General features: G+C 48.4%; 1 protein-coding gene across 1 annotated transcript; it reads right to left on the bottom strand.

Annotated features, from left to right (window-relative positions):
* Positions 1 to 1,574: 1,574 nt before the first annotated feature.
* Positions 1,575 to 25,861, bottom strand: SNAP29 (synaptosome associated protein 29). The gene is made up of 5 exons (XM_046640120.1): positions 25,421 to 25,861; positions 16,100 to 16,296; positions 10,791 to 10,876; positions 8,735 to 8,833; positions 1,575 to 4,765 (listed from the first exon to the last, which is right to left on the bottom strand). Exons 1-5 carry the CDS (start codon positions 25,655 to 25,657, stop codon positions 4,608 to 4,610), a joined length of 777 nt encoding a protein of 258 aa, XP_046496076.1. The 5' UTR covers positions 25,658 to 25,861; the 3' UTR covers positions 1,575 to 4,607.
* Positions 25,862 to 25,969: the final 108 nt, after the last annotated feature.

Genomic DNA, 25,969 nt, shown 5'->3' with positions numbered 1-25,969 from the left:
TGCAAGATGAACATTATGGGGGAAAGAATGGACTAAAAACATAACTACACAGTAGGGTCCCAACTTTGTGGCAAAGCAAACCAGTACGTGTAAGAGTGATTTTTTTTTTTAAATACTTTTTTTTAAGGAAGATTAGCCCTGAGCTAACATCTGCTGCCAATCCTCCTCTTTTTGCTGAGGAATACTGGCCCTGAGCTAATATCCATGCCTGTCTTCCTCTGTTTTATGTGGGACACCTGCCACAGCATGGCTTGACAAGCAGTGCACAGGTCCACACCTGGGATCTGAACCAGCGAACCCCAGGCCACTGAAGTGGAACGTGCGAACTTAACCACTGCGCCACTGGGCTGGACCCCTGGGTGATTCCCCCCCCCCCCCCCCCGCCGAAATACACAATTACGATGAACCTTTCAGAATGCAAACCTGATCATGTCACTCTCTTGCTTAGAATCCTTAAATGCCCCCCCCAACATTGAAGATCAGTGCTCTAACTTCTCAATATGGCCCATAGAGCCTTTCATATTGGGACCTGCCTACCTTTCTCATGTCATCTCCCATCCACAACCCAAAATTTGGCTTTCCTGCACTAGCAGCTCCCAAATGTGAGCCACCCTGATCTTTTCATTTGTGCTTCTTTCTATGTAAAGTTCTCTCCCTTGTCTTCCCAGAAAAGTCCACTGCCCATGTTCAGACCTTCATCATTCTTTATTTATAATGATGCCCCAAAATGATACCCACTAAAACAAGAGTGGCCTTTGGAACATGGGCAGCTAGTCCAATGACAGGTAAGATTTCCAAGATGGCCTACCCCACCTATATGGGTTTCTCAGAGCTTTTGGATCTAGAAGCAATTCCTAGTCCTGTGGTCAGATGTGAAGATGGAAGCAGGAGAGTGGAGCCAAAGCCAGGCCAGCCTGTTCTCTCTTCTTGGTGGGCTGCAGTGTTGCCCAGGAGAGTGGCCTAGAGCCTTGATGGGGAACTCACTTGCAGAGTAAAGTGGCCAGCCATCCTTCATGCCCCTACTCACAGGCATATCTATTCATCAGCAATCTACAAAGGGAGTGGCCAAGTATGGTCCATGGGCTAAATTCAGCCCACCATGCTTTGTGCCTCTCATGAACTGGGTGGTTTTTACATTTTTAAGTGGTTGGAAGAAATCAAAAGAATAGTGTTTTGTGACATGTGGAAATTATGTGAAATTCAAATTTCAGTGTCTGTAAATAAAGTTTTATTGGAACATGGCCACTCTCAGTTACTCATATACTGTCTTTGGCTGCTTTTGTGCTGCGATGGTGAGAGTTGAGTAGCTGCAACAGACTGTTCGGCCTGTGAGCCTAAAACATTTACTCTCTGGCCCTTTACAGTTTCCCAAGCCTTGATCTAGACAGTGCTGCAGAGCGGGCAGGGAGGCAGGAGACGGACTGGAAGAGCACTCTGACAGATGAGATGAAGATTTCAGGAAGGAAGCTTGTTCATAGGGCTAAATGGGGCAGTGAGAACCCAACACATGAAGACTCAACAAGGAGCATCCCCTCCACCAACTCTTTGAAAATGACTACGTAGAAGACAGAATCTGATTTAAAAACTTCACATTTTATTTTATGGATTATGGTCATTTGTTGAGTTGAAGGCATGGAGCACAAACGCTGTTCTGATACAGACTGAACAAAAAGCCCCCTCCCATGAGCACTTCCAATGACTAGCTCATCATTCCATACGCAAGACATTTCATTGATCAGAGCTGAAGATGCTTAAAGACATTGGTAACTTTAAAAATTCTGCAGAAAAGGCCTATATAGGCAAAATATAAGAGTTTTACTAAGTTGGTGTAGTGTACACTTAAAATTACATATTCACAAAAAGAAGTCAGAGAAATTAAAAAGCACTTAGTATTTTTTTTCTTGCCACCTGAGTTAAATTCAGGTCTCCTTTCCTACAGAATACAAAAAAAGACAGCCACAGGCAACTCACTGCTGAGTTACACATCACCAGATGTTAGAAATAGTTTCCTCTGAGGAGAATGCACTTATTTTTAAGTTAGTAGCATACTTAACATAAAACTAAAGTTAGAAAAGCCACTTTTTTGAAGGCACAGCTTGTTTCCAGCTTGATTGCGGAAATAAAAATCTGTTTTAGGGACCCCATCTGGCAAGGACAAGTTCACTGGTCTTGTCTGTCATACCAAAGCCCATCCTACAGCCAACCCCAGCCCAGGCACCTCTGAGTGACAAGTCTAGAGGGTAGAGTGTTTTCTTTTTGGTCATAATTATCATGTGCAAAGATTCTGGACGCTCCTCAGGTCTTCATTTTCTGCAAATGCAAGCAACCTTGCTTTATAAAGTAGCATTAGCAGCTGGTCCTTGGTGGGCATGGCAGCAGGGGTGAAGACCCAGCGGAAAGAAGCTGCTGGCCAGCACACTGCTTAGTGACAGTACCTCGGCCAAGGCCTTAGAATAAGAGGGTCTGAACAGGAACAGAACAACATGCATGGGGCCCACTAATGCGTCAGAGGAAGACAAATTTCTCCTTCCATACGCTTGAGGGGAAAGAGGGGTGACTGGCTTCACAAATCCAACAAAAGACCGGGCAGGTACATAAAATAAGGTGCTACTTTGCTTCAAGTCGGTTAAATTACTAATCCTGTTATGCAGATGGCAGGCCGCCAAGCGACTGTCTGGCAGTGGCCTTCACATGTATTTATGCGAAAAAATAAGTTTAGGTCTGAGGTATAATGACTCATCTCCATGACTCTATACCTGATGATGATAAACAGAAGCATGAAAGAAGGTGTTAGGAGAAAAAAATGGAAACAACTAGAATGAGCGGAAATGCACACACAGCTGCTCCGCACTCTGGCTTCGTGCTTTTGAGCTGCCTTTCTGCTGAAAGCCCTGTGAATTCGTTTAGTTTGGGCTGGGTATACACTTAAAATTTTTCCTTTTACCAGTTACCAAGAGAATAATCATGATGAGCTCATCTGGTAAACATCTAATTTGATTACCTTTAACGTGTCCTCACGTCCTGGGATATTCATGGTGACATGGCTCAGACTCTCTGAGGTGGCTGGAACAGGATGGAAAGTTGTGTCTGCCAATGGTGGCTGTCAGTGTTTTCAGGACAGTCATGCATTACGGGATGGAATTGCTACATAAATATTGATGCATTGCTGTAGCACTTTAAAAAGAGAGGTTTCCTTTGCTTTGCTGATAGGCTATAGAATATAGGTGGTGAAGGTCACATAGCCAGTGCCATGCCTCAAGGTGAAAGGCACTGTTATTTTAGTGTCTGATCTAACCTCTCTTTTTAAAGACACCATCTTCAAAATATTTTAATTTGCTTTTAAAAAAGACAAGAGCCTTGGGGCTTCAATTATTTTGTTGGCGATACCAACACAAATTTAATTATAGAAATAAATTTTAATTAATGCTTTTAAATGATTCTTTTTATAAAATGAAAGAAAAGAACCAGCTGGGCTAGTTATAGTGATAATGTCTGGGCTTTTTTTCAGCTAAATCCTTCCATACAAAGTCAGCATCATTTGTGGAGTGCCAGTCCTAAAACTAGGTGGCAGAGAACCAAGTGATGCGTCATCATTTTGCAAGAAGTGTAAGAAGAGTAGGTGGGAATCCAGGACAGGTCTGGAGACCCCAGGCACTGAAGAAACACTGTCATACCCAAGGCCTGGTGACTGTGATCCCCACAGGGGTGCAGAGCTCAGTGGAGGAAGACCACCCCTTGGCCACAGTCTGTGTGATGCTCCATCCCACAAACTCAACAGGGCCCCTGGGCAGCCAGCCAGGCAGCCTCGAGCCAGTGGAGAAGCTGTTCCTAACCATGGACAGAGTTAGAGAGGAGAGGGCACGAGGAAGAAGGGCTCACCCAGTTCCCTACACATTTCCAAGCAGCACAGTGAGCAGTGCTGGTCTAAACTCCTCCTACTAAAATACGTGCCAGAGCCAGAGGGCAGGAGGGGAAGAGGTGACATCTGTCAACAAAATAGCAAAGAATGTCGACACACTCCATCCCTAAATCTCACGCTGATCCTTTTCCAGGAGGTTCTGAGAATCACAATGAGCTCAGGTTGTGTGTGCGGTGAGGGGGAGGCGGGGCGCACAGCAGATGATGACTGCTAAACAAAGATGTGGGAAGGACCCTCCTCCCACAAACAACCGGCTCACACAGTCCCTTAGTACTGACTCACGGTAAGGCCTAGGAATGAGAAATATAGCAGACAGGGGAACAGAGGTTGGTGGTTCCAAGACTTAAATTCGGCTCATATCTTTCCATATGCTCATTAAAGTGGGAAATGCAACTCTTCCTTCTCATTCCAGCATGGTAATCAAAGGCCCAGGATATTCAGGGCCAGGCTACTGTGCTCAGATTAAAACTCTGCGAACTCAGTTCAGAACTGACAGAGGTGTTGGCTCTAAGAAAAAGTAAGACACAACTTCCTCATCACAACAAAATCTCTTAAGACTCACTCTATTATAACATTTGCAAACACATGTTAAATTACATACTAAAATAATACATGAAATTTCTTGGGAGTTTAAAAGAGGATCGTTCAAATCTTTTCATCACAATGGAGTGAAAATCATTCTGTGTCTTTAAAGTTGTCGAACTTTTCTTTCTGTGCTTTTTATATTGACATCTAACTTGTCCACTTTGGTTGTGAGGCGGTCAAGAATGTCATCTTGCTCCTCAATTTCCGTCTGCATCCCCAGGGCTATGTCCTTCAGCCGGCCCAGTCCTAAGGACAGCTCATCTGTGGGAGAGGGAAGCACACACAGGCCTGAGCATACAGAAACAGCATTAGAAACGGCTTCTTGTTCCCTCCTGGATGCTCAGCAACATCTGGACTACTGAGTCCTCTTTCTCATAAGACAGGCTAAATCCAGGGCTTTGGTTACATTTTCCAAAATATATACCAGTAAAAGAAATCTGCTTACTCAAAAAGTAATAGTGTTTAATGTGAAAGCCACTCCTCCCACTGCCACACACCCAAGATAACCACTGTTCATATAATGGTGTCTGTCCTTCCACTGCTTTAAAAAATACATAAAGGTCTACATAAGTTTTCAGCTGCCTCTGAACCTCTAGTAGGTTGCTGCATATCGTAAGATCAGTTAGTACCTAAGGAAAAGAGAAGCACAGAAGGGCCTGGAAAACACATTGCCTTCCTAGACCCCACAGTGAGTACCTTGAAGAGTTAGGCTGGTTACTAACAGCCAGACCCGCTGGCCTGCTCTTCAGGAGCAAAAACCCCACGTCAGTAGGGAGAACTTAACAGTGCTTTCCTTCCTTCCATCTCCAGCTTCCCAAAGCTAAATCAAGCACAGATCCAGAGCGGCAAATATGAGGATTGCCATTTGGAAACATATCTGAGAGGCAGACCTAGGAAGCCCTGTCCAAAGGGAGCCCCTGCATCCAGGTTGTTCCAGCACTAGGCTCTCCCCTGGAGAAGGCAGGACCCCCCAGTCCACTCTGCAGATGGCAGGAGCAATGAGGGCCCTGAACCCGCCCTGCCACTTCGGGTGCTCTCCCAGAAAACACACGAACTACAAATGTTCCCACTGGACCCAAAGGCCGCGAGGTCCCTTCACCTATGTTCCAAAGATTCACATTTCCCCACATTCACGCATGTGTTGCCACCACTTCCCAGATCCAGGAATACATCGATGCTGTCACGTTCTGGGGTATGACAATCAGCTTGCATTCCTAGAACCGGACTGGCACCACTTCCTTCGCTTACTTTGTGGTCACGAAGAAGACAGTGGCCTCTGCATAAGCTGGGTGCAGAGATCCCTGCAGCCCAGGGTCCCCGTGTCAGAAGGAACAGAGTGCTGAAGGTGCTGAGTTCCTTCAGAGGTGCCATCTGGGCTGCGCCCCAGGTAACTGTGGAATATACTACTTTTGGCAAAGGTTCAGCTCTTGTGAGAGGTTGCATGACTATTGCTGAAATTCAAGTTCAAACGCGATGTGTGAGAACCTAACTCCCACCCAGGGGAAGTGTGGTATTGGGGGGAATCCAGGGCAACTCCAACAGGTCTAAGTTCAAATTCTGCCCCTGTCCCTTACGTGTGCTCTGGCCTGCCCAGGACCCAGACCACAGCCAAGGTGAGCCCCTGCAAGAGGAAGGCCCCGGCCACAACTAGCCTCTCTGGTGCCGGTTTCCTTCTGAGCTCATTCTATTTCCTTCCTTAGGCTTTTCCGCTATTTGTAATAAATATTTTAATTCTGTTTTTAAAAATTTGCAAAAATCAATCTCACATTCCTTTTTAAGAGGGATCAAGGACATGGGCAGCCCTTGGAGTCCATAAAAGGCTGACTGGGCAGAGACTACATAAAGAGAACTGAGGGTGTGGGGGGAGGAGACACGTTGAAGGGATCCTAGGGTCCCCTAAGAGGGCTGTGCTCACTGCAGAGATGAGTCCCGATTTAACCGATTCTGCCGTGGGAACGGTACGGCCTCTTTCCGGGGTTTCATGGCAGTGTGCGTGCACGCACTTGTGGACGGGGAGTGGGAACAGGGTCATGCCCAGAGCTGCTCTCTGTCCTTTACCAGGAACAGCCGGCCAGGAAAGAGCCAGAGGGAAGAGAGAAGAGGTGCTGCATCCTAGGCCTTCTTACTGCTAAATTAAAGATAAAACACTAGGAGAAAAAAAGGTCAGAATACACAAATATTTGGCACTGGCACCACAACCCTAAGCAGACTCAGGTTTGTTTTTTAAAAACAGCCTTCAGTTCTATGCTTCTTGAGTTTACTGAAATTTGTGACTTTGTATTCCATGGAGAGTAAAACCTTCAGGTCAACTCAGGCCTCAGGAAGCTTGTCGGCAGTTTGGACAGCAACGGACATGCTGAGATAAAATAGTGTGATAAAGTAAACCACCAGGCAAGGGAGCTGCCCTCAGAGGGGGGCCTGCACTAGTCCCTGAAACAGAGGGAGGGCTTGGAAGAAGGGAGGAGCTAACTCGCCAAGGGCAGGCGGGTGTGGCCTGTGTCAGCAGGGCCTGATGGCCGACGGCCATGCTCTTTCCTCTTCCCTCTTCCATCGGGGCCCTGCTCCACACCCCATATTGCGTCACGCTCAGACCTGCCAGGGCTGCAGGACCTCATGCCAACTGCACACCCTCAGCCTCCAGGGGTGCGTTGTTCTTACTCTTCTTCCCACCCCACTCCCTGAATTCAGTACCCTCGCCCTAGCAGGCACCAGTGACGCCCTTTCTCAGTGGGGAAACCGTTGGTGGGGAGGACCGAGGGCTTCCAAGCCCCTGTGTGTGTTTCTGGAGGGGTCAGATCCCAGCAGATGAATCTTCTGCCTGAGGTCTTTGGCTCTGGAGGGCAGAGTCCAGAGGACAGATGCACAAGGTGGCCTTCTGGGGCTTCCCTGGGGTCTGAGGGCAAAGCACAGCTGGGGCTGGGGCAGAAGCCTGCCCAGGTGTGGAGGGTGCTGAGATGGGTCCTCTCCCCTGTCGCCAGCAGGCACTGGCCATGCGGGTCTAGTCTGACATTCACACTGAGGGGAGGAGTGGTGAGCTGCGGATGGTGAAGTGACGGCTCTTTCATTTCTTTATTCTCCCTTATGTCTATTCTAAAATCAATGTCTTATTCCTGTGAAGATTTCCTTTAATGCTTAAAAGGAAGATTCTAGGGCTGGCCTGGTGGTACAGCAGTTAAGTGCACACATTCTGCTTCGGTGGCCCAGGGTTCGCTGGTTTGGATCCTGGGTGTGGACATGGCACTGCTTGGCACACCATGCTGTGGCAGGCGTCCCTCATATAAAGTGGAGGAAGATGAGAATAGATGTTAGCTCAGGGCCAGCCTTCCTCAGCAAAAAGAGGAGGATTGACAGCAGATGTTAGCTCAGGGCTAATCTTCCTCAAAAAAAAAAATAAATAAATAAAATCATTGAGCTCTTGCCTAGTAGGCCCTGGGTGTAAAGCAGTAACAAATCTGAACTATTCCTGAGTCCCCTGGAATTTAGAGTCTGGTCAGGAAGACAAGAGATAAGCCAGTAGATAACGATTACAAACGGCTGAGGCACTGCCCTGGAGACAACAGGGTGCTCTGAGAGCCAACACGAGGATGCCACATTAAAGCAAGGCCCACGGCACAAGAAGGAGCAGCCTGCAAAGAGCAGGGAAGGACACTCCAGGAAGAGGGGGGCGGTGAGGCCAGAAAGCGATGAGGGCAGGAGGGGTGGAGAGGTAGGTGGGGGCACAGGCGGGGCGAGGGATCTGGACTGTAGGAAGCTGGCTGTGTGGCAGATGTGCAATAACGGCCACATGTGTGCCAGCTCTTAGCAGGCCAGGCTGTTTCCTACATGCTCTAAAGGGTTGCTCGTGTAACCCCCCCCCAATCCTGAGGCAGGGTCTGTTCCTGGGCCTGGTTCACAGGGGAGGAAACAGGGACTCCGTGTGGCCAGGTGGTAAAGAGGGAAGCAGACTCAGGCTGCACTGTGTGGGCCCTCAGGGACTCCCGGTCCCTGCTGATGTCACGATCCAGATGAGAGGTGGGGAAGGAGAGAAGTGGACAGACTCCAGAGAGAGTGAGAGGGTGATGGACATGACTTGTGTCAGATTTGACATGTGGCGAGGGAGAGGCAAACACCAGGTTTTGGTCGAGAGACTGCATGGCTACTGGTGCACTGGCTGGGCGCAGCACGAGCTGCCTGGAAGACAAGTGTTCCGAATAAGTGACCTGTGGAGGCTGGTGCAGCTTCCAGTCTTACCTAGATTGTTGTCGATCTTCTGGTGATAGGCTCGAAGGTGTGCATTCTTTGGGTAAGCCTCAGTACTCACAGCAGAACTGGCCCCTCCAGGGACGGAGTCTGAGTTTAGAAAGAAACACCAGGAGAATGGTTAAGAGACATCTCTCGAAATGATGCTTCACAAAATTAACCTTAATCGGGAAAATGGGTGGAAGGAATAAGGTAGTCGGTTCTGAGGCCATTCAAAGAGATGACTGTGGGAATGGATAAGGCGCAGGAGGGAAGAGCACGGGGCAGGCTTGTTGGGGAGGGAGAGACGCTTCCTCGGGGGCAGCCCTTTGGAGATCAGAGACCTTCAACCTATGGGTCACCTGGTCAGACCCTGGCACACAAGCTTGGGAAGGGACAGAGATCATACAAATAACAATACAGCAGTGGAATTGCAACGATGAAAAACCACACAGGCTCGTGCACAAAGTCTAAAAGTCAAGGTTTAAAAATAAAAATTGTTATATTACAGAAATGGGATGGGTAATTTTTTTCCTTTTGGACATTTATTTCTATGCTGTCTTTTCACTCCAAACAAAACAAACAAGGAAAAAAGAAATGTTAAATAATGCACATTTGCCCCAAGAAATCTTCCTGAACTTCAGTTTCTAAATGCACACAGAAAAGCCCTGTCATCCCAATTTTTATCTTTTGGGGAAACGTCCCTTTCAGACTTAGTGTATTTCCTCTAGCACAACCCACTGAAGCCATCTACACACACACTGTCGATTTTGGTTTTTCTTTTTGAGTCTCTTAAGTTAATACATACCACCCAAGCTAAAACACCTTTTAATTCCTCAAAATCGTGTCTTTCAAGTGCACTTCTTCAGGGTGTGATGAACTCCGGTTTTTCCCAGGCCTTAGGTATTTCAGTTTTCTCTCCCTCCCTCCTCTTGTTTTCACCTTTCTTGACCCCAGCTCTTCCTTCCTCAGCTTCTCCTTAGCTGTGTCAGCCACAGTAGTGGCGGTTTCTGGTGCTTCCAGGGTGTGTCCTACTTTCCTCGAAGGTAGCACAGTAAGTATTTGGTTTCTGGCACCCTTCTGATGTGCCTGGCATTCTAGGAGACTACAGAAGCCCCTAGGAGGCCTGAATTCCTTTCCAGATAAGGGAGGTTTCTGGGTCTGCTATTTGATATTAATGGGATCATTTGACACAAAACACATTCTCTCTTGCGCACCTATCCACGCTGCTGTTTCGCCACCCACTTGGGCTTGAGGGCTACATTAGCTTCCTACTGCTGCTGTGAAAAACTACTACTAATTCATCTTTCAGTTTCGGAGGTCCAAGTCCTACATGGATCTCACTGGGCTCAGATCAAGACGTCAACAGGGTTGTGTTCCCTCTGTAGGCTCTCGGGGATAATCTGACTCTTAGCTTTTTCCAGTTTCTAGAGGCCACCTACATTCCTTAGCAGGTGGCCCCTTCCTCCATCTTCAAAGCCAGCAGCGTAGCATCTTCAAATCTCTCCCCAACTCTGACACTCTGTCTTCTGCCTCTCTTTTTCACTTACAAAGGACCTTTGGGATTACACTGGGCCCAACTGGATGAGCCAGGATAATCTCCTCTCAAGGTCAGCTGATTAGCAGCTGTAATTCCATCTGCAACCAGAATTCCCCTTTTGCCACATAACGTAATATGAGTTACGACCTAATAGGTTAGAATGTGGAGATCTTGGGGGGCCATTAAGCTACTTGCCACTGGGGTTTTCCTGCAGTTTACTTTTCACTGCCAGAAGAGCTCAGGGCTACACAGGGCACAGAGTAATGGTGAGTGGGCAGGTTCATTTCCAACTGGACACAAGCCCCCACTTTCTTATTCTACCCTCCACGGGGAGGGAGGGATGAGCCTGGGTGTACCACACACCTCCAGCTCCCTGAAAGCTGCATTGGGTCCCTAATACCCTTCACCTAGCACCAAGGATGACAGCAGCTGGAGTCCCTGCCCCCTGCCCCACACTCAGGGCCAACACCAAATCCAGAGGTCTCCCCACAGAATCCAAATGTGGTGGGAGCGCAGGTGCCCACTGACCTGAGTCATTCAGCTTCCTGAGGTTTGGGTGGTTGGCCTGGTACTGTGCCTCCTGTTCTTTACTTGTACTTATGGCTTCTTTCAATCTTTGGATAAAAGTTAAGAAAAAAAACGTTTTAGAAAGGAAAAACACCTATGACAGTGCAGTCAGTCTTTTGGAGTAAAGCCTGTGTGAGAAAATCAAATGCCCCCTCTGACCCATGCAAGGACTTTCTCCGCTCCTCCTGGGAGCCCTGCTGCCACACAGCAAGCTCCCAAGACACTTGCTTTAGAAGCAGGGCATCTGGTTAGCTGGCTCTTCCTCAGGAAAATCAGGATCCTAGGACCAGGCAGAGGAGAGGCATATAAAACCACTAACCAGGTACTTCAGACTGGGGGTCAGCGAACTTTGACTCAAGGGCTACATACTGCCCACCACCAGCCAAAAGAAGACAACGACCTTTACAGATGTCCACTGGCAATCAGTAGGATGATAAGGAACACTAACTTTGAATCTCAATTAAGAATTTCATTCTTCTCATCAGTAGACTTGTATCGCAAAAAAATTATACTCCATTATTATTATTTTCATGTTTTGAATTGTCACTAAAAATTTGTTTATTTCCCTTGTTATTTAAGTCCCTACAAAATACCTTTGATTTTGCCTCCTGGCCCACAAAGCCTAGTGTGGCAGCTCCAGCTTTAAACAGGGACTTCTCTTGGCAACTCAGAGATGCTCAGACAGTGCCCGACACCCCTGCGAACCCCCACAGGCATGGCAGGTGCCCCCTGTTTGGATCTGCTCCTGCACAGTCTGCTGTTCTCCACCTCTGCTGACCGGCAGCCTAGCCTCCTTATCAGCCAAGCTGGGATCCACAGTTTCTGTCCAGTTTTGCCCTCCCTCTGCACAGCTCCCTCTACACAGCTCTACTCCCAGCAATCCAGGCAGGCAAATGTCCTCTTGATCCCCCAAGTACCTCAGAGATCCCGCCCTTCCTTTTGCCCTGCCACTCTTTACCCTTACCCTTTCCAACCTTACCCCCTATGGCTGCCAGGTATCTTTCTACATAATCCTGATATGCACCTCTCTCTCTAGTCTTTTTTTTTTTTTTTGGAGGAAAATTAGCCCTGAGGTAACATCTGCTGCCAATCCTCTTTTTGCTGAGGAAGACTCACCCTGAGCTAGCAACCATGTCTATCTTCCTCTCCTTTGTATGTGGGATGCCTACCACAGCATGGCTTGACAAGCAGTGCCATGTCCACAAAAGGGATCCAAACCGGGCTGCAGAAGTGGAACATGTGAACTTAACCGCTGCGCCCCCGGGGCCGGCCCCTCTCCAGTTAGTCTTTAACAGCTCCCTGCTCACTAGGAGCAAGCCCGGACTCCATCAGGCTAGCAGTCTTGCAGGCCCCAGTGCTCTGGCTACGTGTAGAATGTAGCAGAGCCTCCTGAAATCTGAGGATTTCATTACTCAGAAGCAGGGACTGAAAGTCTAGAACACACAGCTGGTGTCTCCAAGCATGGCTGTGAGCCCCATGTGTTGGCAGGCTGGGTGGGGGCGGGAGATGCATGGCTTCTGAGCCCCCTCGCCACCACCCAGCCTGCACACCTCAAAGGTTTTCTCTATGTGCTATCACGTACATAGTAGTAACATTTAAATGCTAAAAGCTTAGTTTCTTTGTGAACAATGGCTCCCCCAAAGAAAGACAATTCTACAGATAGTGTGAGGAGTGATAAGAGAGTGTAGAAGTCTAAGAGAGTGGTGATTCTCGGTCAGAAACCAAGTCTTAAATAAATTTGAGAATGTGAAATTTAGCGGTGGCCAGGACTACAATGAATCCCCCACCAGCCCTAAATGGAAATGAGAGTAAGCAGTTTATGAAGCTTTGTCAGCAAGAAGCAAAATGGCTTACCAAGTAACAAAACTTCAGAGACAGCTGAAGAGTTTGTGTGATAAGGACGTACATGGGAAATGCATGACTCAACAGAAGTTTGATTAGGAGAAACTTGTTTTAAAACTTTTAAATGACAATATTCCCATATTTATGGATTAAGGGTTTTGAAAGGATCACAAAAATTTTACTCACAATTTAGTGCATTTTATAGAAGCAATTACACCTTGTAGTCATTTTTGCAAATTTAGGGATTTAGGAGCTCACAGGCCCTATCTTCGCAGGCCATGCCTCAGTGTCAAGAGCCTGCTGGGCTTCCGCTCTTGAAACAGCCAATGCCCTCCTTCATCTGGACTTCACCTGTGCTTTGACTGCCATGTGTCTATCCCTTTCCCCCTCGTTCAGCTAGCAGGCTCCCACGCAACCTTGACTCCATGCAAAAGGTCAGCTCCTCTGTGATGCCTTCCTCAGTCCCCAGGGCCAAGCCCCCATCCTCTGGGCTTCCACTGAATCACTGTTGACTCTCTGTCTCCCCCATACCTTCCAACAGGCAGATCTCGCTCCTGCAGCTTCACCTCTCAGCCACAGGCACAGGCGTGCAGAGTGTGGGCACTCAAGACCGGTGAATGACAGAACCCATGCAACGCCACTGGAGCAGCCTCTCCTACAAAGCTGCACAGATCCACTTCAACGCATATTTGGGCAATAGCTGAATTAGAGTGAGTTGCTTCATTTAAAAATTTTGCTTTCCTGCATATACTAAGTGATGGTAAGACCTCTACAGCTAACTGAGGCCAATCTATGGGCAGAAAGCCAGGTGGGGTACATGACATTGGGCCCACCCCGAGAAGCCCCCCCCAGCAGCCTCACTACTGGGCAGCCTTTCTCGGGAAGGCCTCGAGTTTTCAAGGTAATCCAAAAAAAGAAAGTTGCCTTTGGAGCCCCAAGACGTTAAAGGCTTTTATAGCGTGATCACGGCTGTGGGGGGCCCCCATGAGCTCCAAGAAGAAGCCTTTGGGAAGAGGCATGCAGGACACAGGAAAGCACCAATCACAAACCCGCCAGCTTCCCACTTCTCCAATGGCTCGCTCTGCTGCTGAGTTCAGGCGAGGCGGATGTCTTAGTCAAAAGGAACAGATAAGCAAACTTCCTATGGTAATCAAATGTAGCCAAAAATTAGGACACAAAACATCTTCCTGCTTTGTATATTGAAAACGAAACAAAAAACAACTCCAATTGGGGCGAAAGGATGCGGATATTTGAAATTAGGGTGAAGCTGGAAAATTGGGGATGAATGGTGATTATGGCTGAGCCAAAAACCAAAACTAAACAAACTCTCATACCCTTGGCTAGTGTATCCACAGGAAACAGCCCTGGGGCCCCCACCAACTGCCTGCTCCCCTTCCTGCAGTTTCCTCTCCATAAATCCCCACAACTTCACCTGCCTGCTCTTCCTGCCACCACCACAGGCTCCTTTATCTACATTCATTCCTTCCCAGCTCCACCGTGAGCTGGAAATAATTTCTTCCTTACAGCATTCAACATCCCGACCTGGGTGGTGGCCACACAGGTTATACACGGGTAAACAGTCATCGGCTCTCCACTTTAAGTTGTGTGCACTTTACCGTACACCAGTTATGTATGTAAAAAAATACCTCTTAAAAATAGCTCAGCATTTCAGTAGTCTGGGGTTGGGCCCAGGAATGAGCATTCTGGTAGGTTCCCGGGTGATGCTGATGTTGCTAGTGGTCAGACCTTGAGAACCACTGGCAGATCCTAAAGGGAGGCAGGACCCTTCTGGGAAGCAGGACCCTTCTGGGAAGCAGGACTCACAAGAGTGTCAGCACCTTGCACCCAAGCCCTGAAACTGAGAGTTCCTTTCATCCTGGCCCCACCCCACACTCAATAACCTGGTTCCAGAGAAGGTGAATGAGATGGAGAAGGAACTGTGGCTCTCAAACCTGCAATGAACCAGGACTGGAAGTGTTTGCTAAAAACCAAAAACAATGGATTTTTAGATGGTGGAAGTTTGAATTTTTTTTCTGTTTTTTGTAAGGGGTTCTGTTTGCTATGCCATTTGGGTAATTACTTTTAATCTGAAAGGAAAAACAAGATATACCTAAGCTTTAAAATGTTGGAGTTATATTAATCTCAAAATTGCTAATTAAGTTCACCTACAAATATAAAAAATAAAAAATTCCATTAAAAAAAAAAAAATAGGTCAGCATTCCAGAATCAAAAGAGAAACAGAGAGAGAGATAGTTATTAAACTTGTGTAATAACATTACACCAAACATTTTTCTGGGTTAAATGGAAGAAGTAGGCTACAAAACCAAATAAATACTCTGACTCCAACTATGCAAAGATTGAATAAGGGGAAAAACTAAATTTTAAGTCTTTGTGTTATGGTAGGTAAGGTGCAGATTTTCTATAATGTGGCTATATTGTTTTTTATAACAAAAAATACACACAATACACACTGAGAATAGTAGTAACCTATTTTAGCAGAAACTCAATTCTTTCATCGTTTTTTTTTTTGAGGAAGACTAGCCCAGAGCTCACATCCGTGCCCATCTTCCTCCACTTTATATGTGGGACACCTACCACAGCATGGCTTGCCAAGTGGTGCCATGTCCACACCCGGGATCTGAACAGGAGAATCCCGGGCCACCGAAGTGGAACATGTGCACTTAACCACCACGCCAGCCCCAATTCTTTTATCTTTAAACATGTGATTTTAAATGTCCACCAAAATCAAATGTATGACTTTATTATATCTCTAACCAAAACTTTTGAGGACAATAATCTCTAATTTCAAAATGACAATCAGGGGCCAGCCCAGTGGTACAGCGGTTAAGTGCACACATTCTGCTTCGGCGGCCAGAGGGTCGCCAGTTCGGATCCCAGGGACGGACATGGCACCGCTTGGCAAGCTATGCTGTGGTAGGCATCCCACATATAAAGTAGAGGAAGATGGGCACGGATGTGAGCTCAGGGCTAATCTTCCTCAAAAAAATAAAATAAATAAATAAAATAAAATGACAATCAATGGGTAAACTGTATTAGACACAGAAAAGTTGGACATAAAGACTTTTTCAAGCAAAAATTCTGTGAACTGAGTCACATTTGCACTGATTAAGCTTTCTGAGGTGAACATTCTCTTTCAAACTACCGGGGTCACAATTAATGGAGCAGCAATTTACTGGAGACCTAATTCATGCAGAACTTTGCAGCCTGGACATCAATGGAATGAAGATAATCAGGAGGTCTCGAGAAATGTTTGTTTCAAAACGTTTGAAGACCAATCCCTCCCAATGAGTACCTTACAGGGTTCCTGGATTTCTGTTAAGGCCCTCGATGCAGACTGAGACTCTTGGCCATCAGCACTAAATCCCATTTTCTGCGATTTCACTTCCAGACGGCTGAAGGTCACTCACCTGCTGTTGGGCTGGGGGGCGAGGGTACCATTCTGCTCAGGTGGGGTCTCTGCTGGTTTGGATTTGAAGTAATTGACGAGCCCCCCAAACACACTCTTAATGCTGTTAATATGCCTCTGGCTGGTCTTCAAATCTTGATCCATCTTGTCCACCATCTTCTCTGTGCGTTCTAAGACTCCACGCTGACGGACGAGCTCCTGGGGAAAATGAGAGGCAATAGCATTGTATGTTTTTGTCATTTTCCCTCCACCCATAGAGGAGGACCACACACAGGAGCCTCATTACAAACTCTCAGTGAGCACATACGGGGACAAATGCCGTCCTTTGTGATGGGCACGCTATCCTTTCTGGGAACACATTCCTTTGTCTCGCCCTCCCTGCCCTACCTCTACTAGCTTTCTTCATTTGCTTGAGTCCCTTTTTCCTCGCTTGTATGAAGCTGGCTTCACAAGACCATATTAACACGGATGAAGTGTGCCTGTAGGGTCAGAGTAAGGGCCTGGACTGGCAGCAGACCCTCTCTAGCCCTCCCCACACCCCAGTAACCCTCACAGGCTTTCTCCCATCACTGCCCCTGGACTATAGTTTTGTTGTTGTTTTTTTTAAGATTTTATTTTTTCCTTTTTCTCCCCAAAGCCCGCCGGTACATAGTTGTATATTCTTTGTTGTGGGTCCTTCTAGTTGTGGCATGAGGGACGCTGCCTCAGCGTGGTTTGATGAGCAGTGCCATGTCTGCGCCCAGGATTCGAACCAATGAAACACTGGGCCGCCTACAACGGAGCGCGCGAACTTAACCACTTGGCCACGGGGCCAGCCCCCCACACTATAGTTCTTTTAGTCTCCCTTTTCAGACACGGGAGTTCCACTGGGCCACCTGGCCCTGGTCATGTCTTCAAACTCTTATTTTACACAGTAGGTTCTTGGTCCTTCCTGGGCCCTGTTGGTGTCTGATTCCAGCCCATATATAGTTTCAGTTTTAAAATCTGTAATGAGGGTGACCCTGTCACAGGGCCTTTGTATGTGCTACTTTCACTGCCTGTAATGCTTCTCACCCAGACACTTGTATGGCTCCGTTCCTCTGCCCAGAGGCCACTTCCTCAGAGAGGACTTCCCTGAATACCTTCTCTAAGCAGAGCTCCTCCTTCCACACTCAACTCGCCCTCTCCACCCTCGACCTGCTTTACAGCATGCACACTCCACGAGGCAGGAACCTTCTTGGCTCACTGCTGTGTCTTCAGTGCCTCAGAGCAGCTGCTCACTGCAAATCTGCCAGATGGACACAAGAATGACGCTCTGCGGCCATGGGGGCAGCCTGGACCTTGTTCCTTGAGAGCTGATGCTTCCGGCTGTGGATGTGAACGCCCCACCACAGCAACACTCACTTTCCTTTATTTGGGCCAGACTTGCCTCAGCCCCAGTTTCAGGCCACTGCAGCCGTGCCCCTCCCTGTGACCTGCCTTTCCAGCCAGATGATTGCTAAGACTCTCATACTCTTTTCCTTCTACTTCATGAGGCAATCCCTACCCTCAGCTGCCGTCCTCTCAGTCTTCTAACCCTGCATCTCCCTGTGGCTCAGCAATTATATTAATTACGCAAATAATCTTTAGAGATGCTCTCTCGATACCTAAAAACAAAGTCATAAGCAAACACCTTGGAAGTTTGGAGAGTAAGAATGAAACTTTATACAAAGAGTTTGTTAAAGGCCATTTTAGATATAAAGGGCTTAATAGAAGGCTTTTAGGGCACTTAGAGACCCAATGTATATCTTGAGTTCTTACTATTTAGTGGGCAAAATTTTTTTCTTTTGAGGAAGATTAGCCCTGAGCTAACATCTGCTGCCAATCCTCCTCTTTTTGCTAAGGAAGACTGGCCCTGAGCTAACATCCGTGCCCATCTTCTTCTACTTTATATGTGGGACGCCTACCACAGCATGGCTTGCCAAGTGGTGCCATGTCCGACCCGGGATCTGAACTGGTGAACCCTGGGCCGCCAAAGTGGAACGTGTGAACTTAACCGCTGCACCACCAGGCCGGCCCCTAGTGGGTAAAATTTAAAAATACAATGTACAGACAAAAAGCTAAAACAGTGGTTGAGTTTATTACTAGATTCAGTTTAACTGTTGTTGGAAATAAATTGAGAACTGCTGAGCTTTACAGCTTTGAACCTTTCAGTGTTGTCTGCCAACTCATGAGACATGTCAGAAGGAATCATGAGGCTTTTTTTTAAGTAAAAACAAAAACATTTTCTGGATACGTCAAACAAATCTCGCAAGGGCTAATTTTCAGAAGGAAAAACAAAAGTGCTGCTAATTTATCCGGAGTTTCTAGTTCTTCCAACATCTCAAGTTGTCATTTTCATGTCCATTGTGAGGTAAGTCTTTTCTGGAACAAGGCAGAGCTAAAAATGAGGATTAAAATGATTTTCTCCACCATTCATGTGTTTTTTGCCAATATATTTCTAACAGTTCAGTCCCACCCAGCGTATTCCACATGCTGCAAAAGACAGAAAAATTTGAAGCTGGAGAGGGCTCAGGGCCACTAGGGGTGGGACTGGTGGCCAGGGTTCTGCTTGTCGCACCAGGAGGCAGGTCCTTGGCTTTCCTGACAGTGCACTCTCCCACAGTGCCTCTCAGGAACCACATACCCTTCTACCTCGGCCTCCCCACCTTGACCTGGAGAGTAGCAGCAGTAATGAGTAGCTGGCAAAACCTCCCTCAATGCACAGTGAGATCTTATTTTCTTCTGTTTACAAGTGATAAAGTCTCTCAAACACTCAGTGTCTACGTCATTGGGCTGACTTGGTAAAGAAACCAAACGCCTGATCTAGATGGTACCATAGAAGCACAGAGAAATATGTGAGAGTGGTTTGTCCTGTGTGTGAGGCTGGAAGGCCAGGGAAGTGAGTGCTGCTCTGGCTCTGGAAGTTTCCGTGAGCTGGAAGCTGGTGTTCACCTGTGGTAATCTGCTGGTCAGGAGGCCAGCAGAGGAGGACGTTCTGCTGAAAGCCTCCCCCAGCGGGCAGAGGAAAGGGCCAGACTCCATATGCTTGTGACCTAGTTCCAACCAACGAGGAAGAAGCACTCGGCAGAGCAAACACCAAGAATGCCAGGACAGAAACCACGGGCTGGGCAGGCCCTGCACCCTGGACATTACAAAGGCAGGCCTCAAACGCTCTGGGTCCCAAGGAACGATCCTGTTTCCCAAAAGGAGGGCCATGTCACGTTTTCTCCATTGGTCCCCATGAGAATGGGAAGTTGCTGATGAGACCAGGGTAGCTGTGAGGGGAGCAAGCTCTGCAAAGTGCCCTCAGCGTAGAGGACATGCACACAAAGTCCTTAGCTCAGGTGTTAGCATTACAGGGGATGCTCCTCTCCCTTGAGCCCCAGTAGGAGTTTTCCAAAGCTAAACTGGAAAAAGAAGGGGTCAGAGGAAAGATCTGGTTGGGCTGGTGATACAAGGCTGAGGGGTAACATTGACAGAGGGAGTATCTCAATTCTTCTTGGACTTGTGGCTTTTTATCAAGCAGAGGGATTCCCAAGAGAGCAAGAGAAAGCAAAAAAGACAGCTGCAGACCCTGTGAGGGCACACTTGCCCTACACGAGGTGACACCTGGCCAGGTGGATTATGTCCAAGGGCCCTGTGAGGACACAAAGACATCAGAGAATCACAGTGGCTCGGACCCCCATTCCAGGGGCTAGGGATTCAGGGGTGAACTAAACAACCCAAGTCTCTGCCCTGATAGAGCTCACAGTCTGGCAGAGGGCGAGGTGAGTGAAGTTCAGTCTGATTTGTCATGCATTGACGACACTGTGGTGCTGGGAATCCAAGGAGGGCACACGGGTCCTCACTTCACTGAGCTTACAGTCGTGGGGGAGACCAAAAAGAAAGCCGTTTCACATGCACGCGACAGACGCTCTGTCAGGGTAAGCTCCTCGCAAGGACTCCTCGCCTGGCTTAAGGTGGCTCAGAGGGGCTCCCTGATGGTGTAAGGTTGAAGGAGACACTGAAAGCTAAGAAGTTAGGGAGTCACAGGGTCTGGGTGGGGCAAGAGCATTCCGGGCAGAGAGTGGCCTGAGGCCTGCGGTGGAGTGGCGGGGCCAGTTAGGGGAACTGAGAGAGGAAGAGGAACTGTGTGTGAGCATGAAGGGCAGGTGGGGCGGGGCGGGGGGGGGGGGGGGGGGGGGGGGGGGGCGGGGAGATGCTGGCAGGATCAGCAGGGGTCACCGAGGGGGTGGTGCTAAGGCCTTCAAAAGGCACTAGTGACCACCAGACTCCAATCCCAATTCACAGCTAACACATCTCATAACGACAGATGGGCCTTGTCATCTTCCCTGACCAAGTCACACCTCGAGTTCCTGGGCGAAAGGTGTCAGTGCTAACTTTCTCATACTGAGCTTTTAATTGAACTCGGGTATTGACGAATACGTACACAGACGTCAATCTGGAGTCAATAAACTGAATATAGAAACTTGAAATTTATCTCTGTTACGTTGCTCCCCTTCCAACGGAGCATGCAACAAGTGCCAGCGCTGGCAGGGACGCACGACCAAGTGCGGAGCATGCTCGAACCCACGGCTCTGTCTCACTGCAGGAGCAGGAGCCATCACATGGAGTGGATTCAAAAACACCACACAAGTGTTAGGTTGCATGAAAAACCACCAAGGGTAAAGGGGGTGACGTTGGTGCCCCTCGCTGCATGTGTGCAGGCTGTCCCGGGCCCGGGAAAGAACTAACTCACTAGGCCTGGGTGTTCTACACCCTGCACGGTCCAAAGAAAGGCCTTGCCTGGCTCCTTGTCTTGGTTTACCTGAGTGCTTAGGCCAGGCCAATGTGATCTATGATGGGGGCCTTGACCTTTAGAGGGGCTGGAGACTAAGGTCTGCCAGGTGGACAGGTGGTCAGCCATGCAGCACCCCCAGGTTTGGGTGAGCTTCTTTGGTTGTCAGTACTCTGTGTGTGTTGTCATTCATCGTTGCTGGGAGAAGTTTATGTCGTCCACACAACCCCACTGAGAGAGAACAAGTGAAAGCCTGTGCCTGGTCTTGCCTGGACTCTGCCCTATGAGCCTTTTCCCTTTGAGGATTTTAATCTGCATCCTCTCACAACAATAAACCGTGACCATGAACCTAACAACTTTGCTGAGTTCTATGAGTCCTTCTAAGGAATCACTGAACCTGAGGGTGGTCTTGGTTTTCCCCAACAATACCGCCAAATAGCACTTCCCACTCTCAGAACAACCATCTCCGAGGCAGAAGGCCGGAGAGCACACAGCTGCTCAGCTGCCTGCGGCATGTTACCTGGTCAGGCAGGCAAGGTCCCTCAGGACAACATGGTGGGCATCAGCAGACATTTCCGGAAGGAGGAGCAGATATAGCCAGATGCCACAGCTCTGGCATGGGACGTGTGACCTGCCTGGACAGTAACAACTCACCTTCATAGGGTGCTTGTTACAGCTAAGGAGCCAGCAAGTTTGCCTGGGATCCCAGAACCTTCCAAGAGTTGAATTCAATCACTGACAGTTAATGAAAAATTACTAAAACAATAAATCCAGAACAGACCCACTGATGAGATGTGGTTAATGACATTTCCCTAGCAGAGTACCCTATACCTGGTAGAAACAGCCTGAGAGGCATAAGGATGCATTTTCTGGCCATCAGGAGGGGGATTCAGCCAGAGCTACACAGCTCAGTTCATTCTTCCCACCTCAATCTCTCCTCCACTTCCACTCAAGCCTCTGCTCCCTCCCTTCTTTTTCCTTCCCTTCCCCAGGTCATTTATTCATCTGGCAACTATTCGGGGAGCCCCTATTACATAAAAGACATTGTGTTGAGAAGTGTGGGGTTAGAAGACTGAGAAAGAGCCTGCTTCTCCTCCATAGCTGACATTCAGAAATCGACTGGGGAATTACTTAACCTAGCAGCTCTCTTTGCCCTCCATCAACTTTTGCTTCAGGATAGGGTTGTGCTAAGAACTCTGGCTGCATCAGAATCACCACAGGCTGCCTTGGAGGGGAAGCCCTGGTCAGTACAGCCCCTCATTTGGAGCGGGGGAGGTTCTGCTGCAAGACCAGCTTCCCAGCGGATGAGGGCACCACCCTAAGTTATGGGAACACCCTGAATAGATGGCTGAGATAGCTTCTGTTCCTGAGCTGGGGGGGTGCTCTCCTCTGGCCCACCTCTCTGGATTGAATGTCCAGTGTGGCTTTGGCAACTATCGAGTGCTGGAAAGACACTAAGAAGGTGAGTGCAGCCCTGCATGAGATGGTGTGCAGGATGTGCTGGCCAGGCCACTCAGGGCATCATGTTCAAATCCTACGGAACACCACTCCCTTTCCACTGCTCTTACTGTGCCAGCCATTCAGGCCCTGGTCTAACGTTGTTGCTGGACTCCCCTGAACTGAGATCCTGGGCCCCACGAAACTTTACTGGAGTACGCTCAGCTGCCAGAGGGGCTGAGGGGTGCCCTGGGCAGGCGGGTCTCCTTAGCCAGGGCGGTGAAAGGGTGTACAGAAACTTCATCTAAGTAGGATGCAAACAGGCTTGCCCAGCGGTGCAAACGACCCACATGTCCATCATCAGGGGACTGGCTCCATAAACAAAAGTCATCCATCCAATGGAATATGACATAGCCATAACAAAAAAGAGCTGCACGTTATATGTTGTCATGGAATAACCTCAATCCTATTAAGCAATGTGGAGACTAGAATGGATAGAATGCTTCTGCTTAAGTTAAAACAAAAAAAAAGGAAAAAGACCATTAGTATGCCTTTATACACAGAATGTCTCCACAAGGACACCACAAGGGAACCAATGGTAACTGGCTGCTGTGGGGGCAGAGGGGTGAAAGGAGACTTTCGAGCCCTCTATATGTTTTAAATTTTGAACCATGTGACTGGATTATCTCTTCATAAAAACTTTAGAAAAGAAAAGAAGGAAGAAATCACGCTTGCAAAATGGAAGAAGAGCTGAGTACCTAAAGTCTCTCTGGTTCTGGACTGTGCTTACCAGGCCAGCTGAGTGCAAGCTGCTCTGCCCCATCTACTTCTCCCCTGTCCTATGGCAGTCATGACCTGTGGCTAGAGTCTTTGTGAGAAACAAACCATGCCAGGTTTCACAGGAGAAGGGCAGCTCTCCTTTGCTAGAGGTGACCTTACTAAGTAATTTCCCTACTTCTGCCGAGCTGGGATTGAATTATGACCTTCCCAACCTAATATGATTTGTAAACTCCTAATCCTCTACAAAAATCTGTCGTGTTTTGGCATGTCTCATAGTGCTGGGTATCCAGGAGGCACCCGTCTAAGTGGGGAGGTTAGCTAGGTGACTCGGTCTGCTGGGAGTCACACTGCAAACTTAGTGGAAGGAAGAGCTCACCTGCCCTCACCCCCTACCTCGACTCGGAGGAGAATGAAAGGGTGATGAGAATGATTTAAGACAGTCTGGAGAGTATGGGGTGGGGCGGGGTGCTAATCATTCCTGCCTTCCAGGGCCTCCAATGATTGAGAACTGGTTCAATCCAGGAAAAATTCAAGGTGTAATCCTGCTGATGAGAGAGCCTGTCACCTGCCCAGTCATGATCCTACTGTACCTCTCAGAGCAACGCCAGCTTGGCTGAGGCCAAACCTCACAGGCCTGAGTTAGCACTCTGCTCTGCTTCCACAGACCCCACTGCATAGGGAGAAGGACCCCCATGTCATGGGAGCATGGGGCACGTCACCACAATCAGTATGAAACAACTCACATCTACTATGTTTTTGGCTCTTCTGAACTATAAGAACAGACCTTCCCTCTGACCACAAAAGGCTCCTAAGCTACCTCCTCCAGGCCCTTTCCTCAAATGCATCTTGCATATCACTTCCCTATTCAGGAGCCCAGGAGCTCTGGTGGTGGGCCAGTGCCTTTGCATTGCTCCTCTCTTCCCTGGAAACATTTCTCCTCATCCTCATTCCTCTTGTCTAAACCTTAGTCTTAAAAGCCAGATTCAAGTTTACCCTCTGCCACGATACCCTACTTTGTATCATTTTGATTTCCCACTTCATTTGTTCTTACAGTTTCCAAAGACATCTCTTTGAACAGTTCTTGTTGGCTTCCTTGGGCCTAGGACGCTCAATCAATTGACCCCTCCAAGAGGGCCCAGAGACCTCAGGAAATCCTCCCAAATCTAAGTCAACACTTTCTATTTAGACTCAAACATAAGAATCCAGTAGATATGAGATGCAAGAAACTACAACCTAAACTTCCTCAACTGGGCTAAAGGCGGAAGGTGGGCCAATGAGGGATATGGTAACAGGGAGATGTAGGGAAGGAAAATAATGCAAGAAAGCAACAATGGGAAAATGATGGAGATGTCTATTTCAGAAGTTAATCAATACAACTCAAAACCGTCCAAGATCATAAGTGATCAGGTCAGAATGAACTTTGCCAGAGAAAAGAATTACAAGGAGACGCGTGGAGGAAGAAAGCACTTTTGCTTCCAGCATTACATTTCAAAGGTACAAATGCTTAAGATGAATTATTCTTAGCTCATATATCAATAATCTACTATTATATTTTTTAAAACAAACAAAAAAACGCCCAAACAAAAACACTTCATTTGTAGACCGAGGAGAAAAAGTGGTACCTAAGAAAGAACAATCCTCACTTAAGGTCCTACTCTGAGAAACCTTCCATAGATGGAAAAAAGAACTAACAAAGGTGAATTGAGCAATGGACTGTCGCAAACCACAGTCTATCAAGGACATCATTTTGATTTGGGAAGTAAAGGTAAGGCCTACACTCGACCAAACTCCAGCTATCCAGGCAGACAAGACTTCAGCACCCCTGCTGGCCAGGTGGAGAAGTGGTCAGTCATGGGAAAGAACTCAAGGGCCATTTCCTCTGATGCTTTCAGACACCAGGAGGCACACAGACCTCTGGGTCACTCCGACAGGACGGGCTGAAGCCCTGGGTCCAGGTTTCTGCCCAGGAAATTATGTAAAAGAAACAGACACTCCATTTCCCCACCCGGGCTCCGGTGTTTAGAATTTTTACTTACTTGGACAGTACACATTGTGGAGTTTACCTCTGAACTAGAAGTAGTTAAAAAAGAACCACCTAAGCAGACTAATAGCTAAGAAAGATTCTCGGGGGCAAATCGTCTCTTTCAAGTACCCAAGATGCACACTTTTTACATAGTCAACAGATTATTACAAATCACTAAGTCACTGAAGTACAAGAACCTATTCTAGGCAATCCGAGAACTTCCCAAAGATAGTGAACAAAACATTTCTTGACCCAGTGTGACCAGGCAGACTGGCCAGTCCGGTCCAGCCCTGCTCCGGACTCACCTCGGAAGAGGCGACCCCGATCCTCTCGGACTCGTACATGAGAGACAGGGACCTGCTAGTGCTGGCGGCCGTGGCCTCGGCCCTGCGCATCACCTCCTGCCGCAGGTACTGCTGCCGGTCCGCGGGCGCGCCAGGCCCGTCGGGGAGGTCGCGGGAGTCCTTCCACGGGACCGGCGGGGCGCCTTCATCCTCCGCGTCGTCGTCGAACGGGTTGTAGCTTTTGGGGTAGGCCGACATGGTGCCGGCGCTCGGCTCGGACTGAGCAGGAGGAATGGCCGAGAGGAGGAACGGCCCTTCCCGGCCCGCAGGGGTCCCGGCCGCCCTCCAGAGGCGCTCGAGCAGCGCCCACCGCTCAGTAGCCCCACAGCTCCACCGTCCACCGTCCAGAGCCGCGCTCCGCCCGTCGCCCCAGCTGCGCCCGCGCGAGCTGCTTCCGGCCGTCGCGCGCGAGCGGCCCCGCCTCCGGAGCCGACCACGGCGGCACAGGGGGAGCCACGCCCCGCGCGTGCAACCGCGACCTACCGCCCGGCGTCTCTCTCCCCTCAAGCG

The sequence above is a fragment of the Equus quagga genome, chromosome 15 (assembly GCF_021613505.1).
Source record: "Equus quagga isolate Etosha38 chromosome 15, UCLA_HA_Equagga_1.0, whole genome shotgun sequence".
In the NCBI taxonomy this organism is placed as follows: Eukaryota; Metazoa; Chordata; class Mammalia; order Perissodactyla; family Equidae; genus Equus; species Equus quagga.
This window is presented reverse-complemented; position numbering and strand designations above follow the sequence as displayed.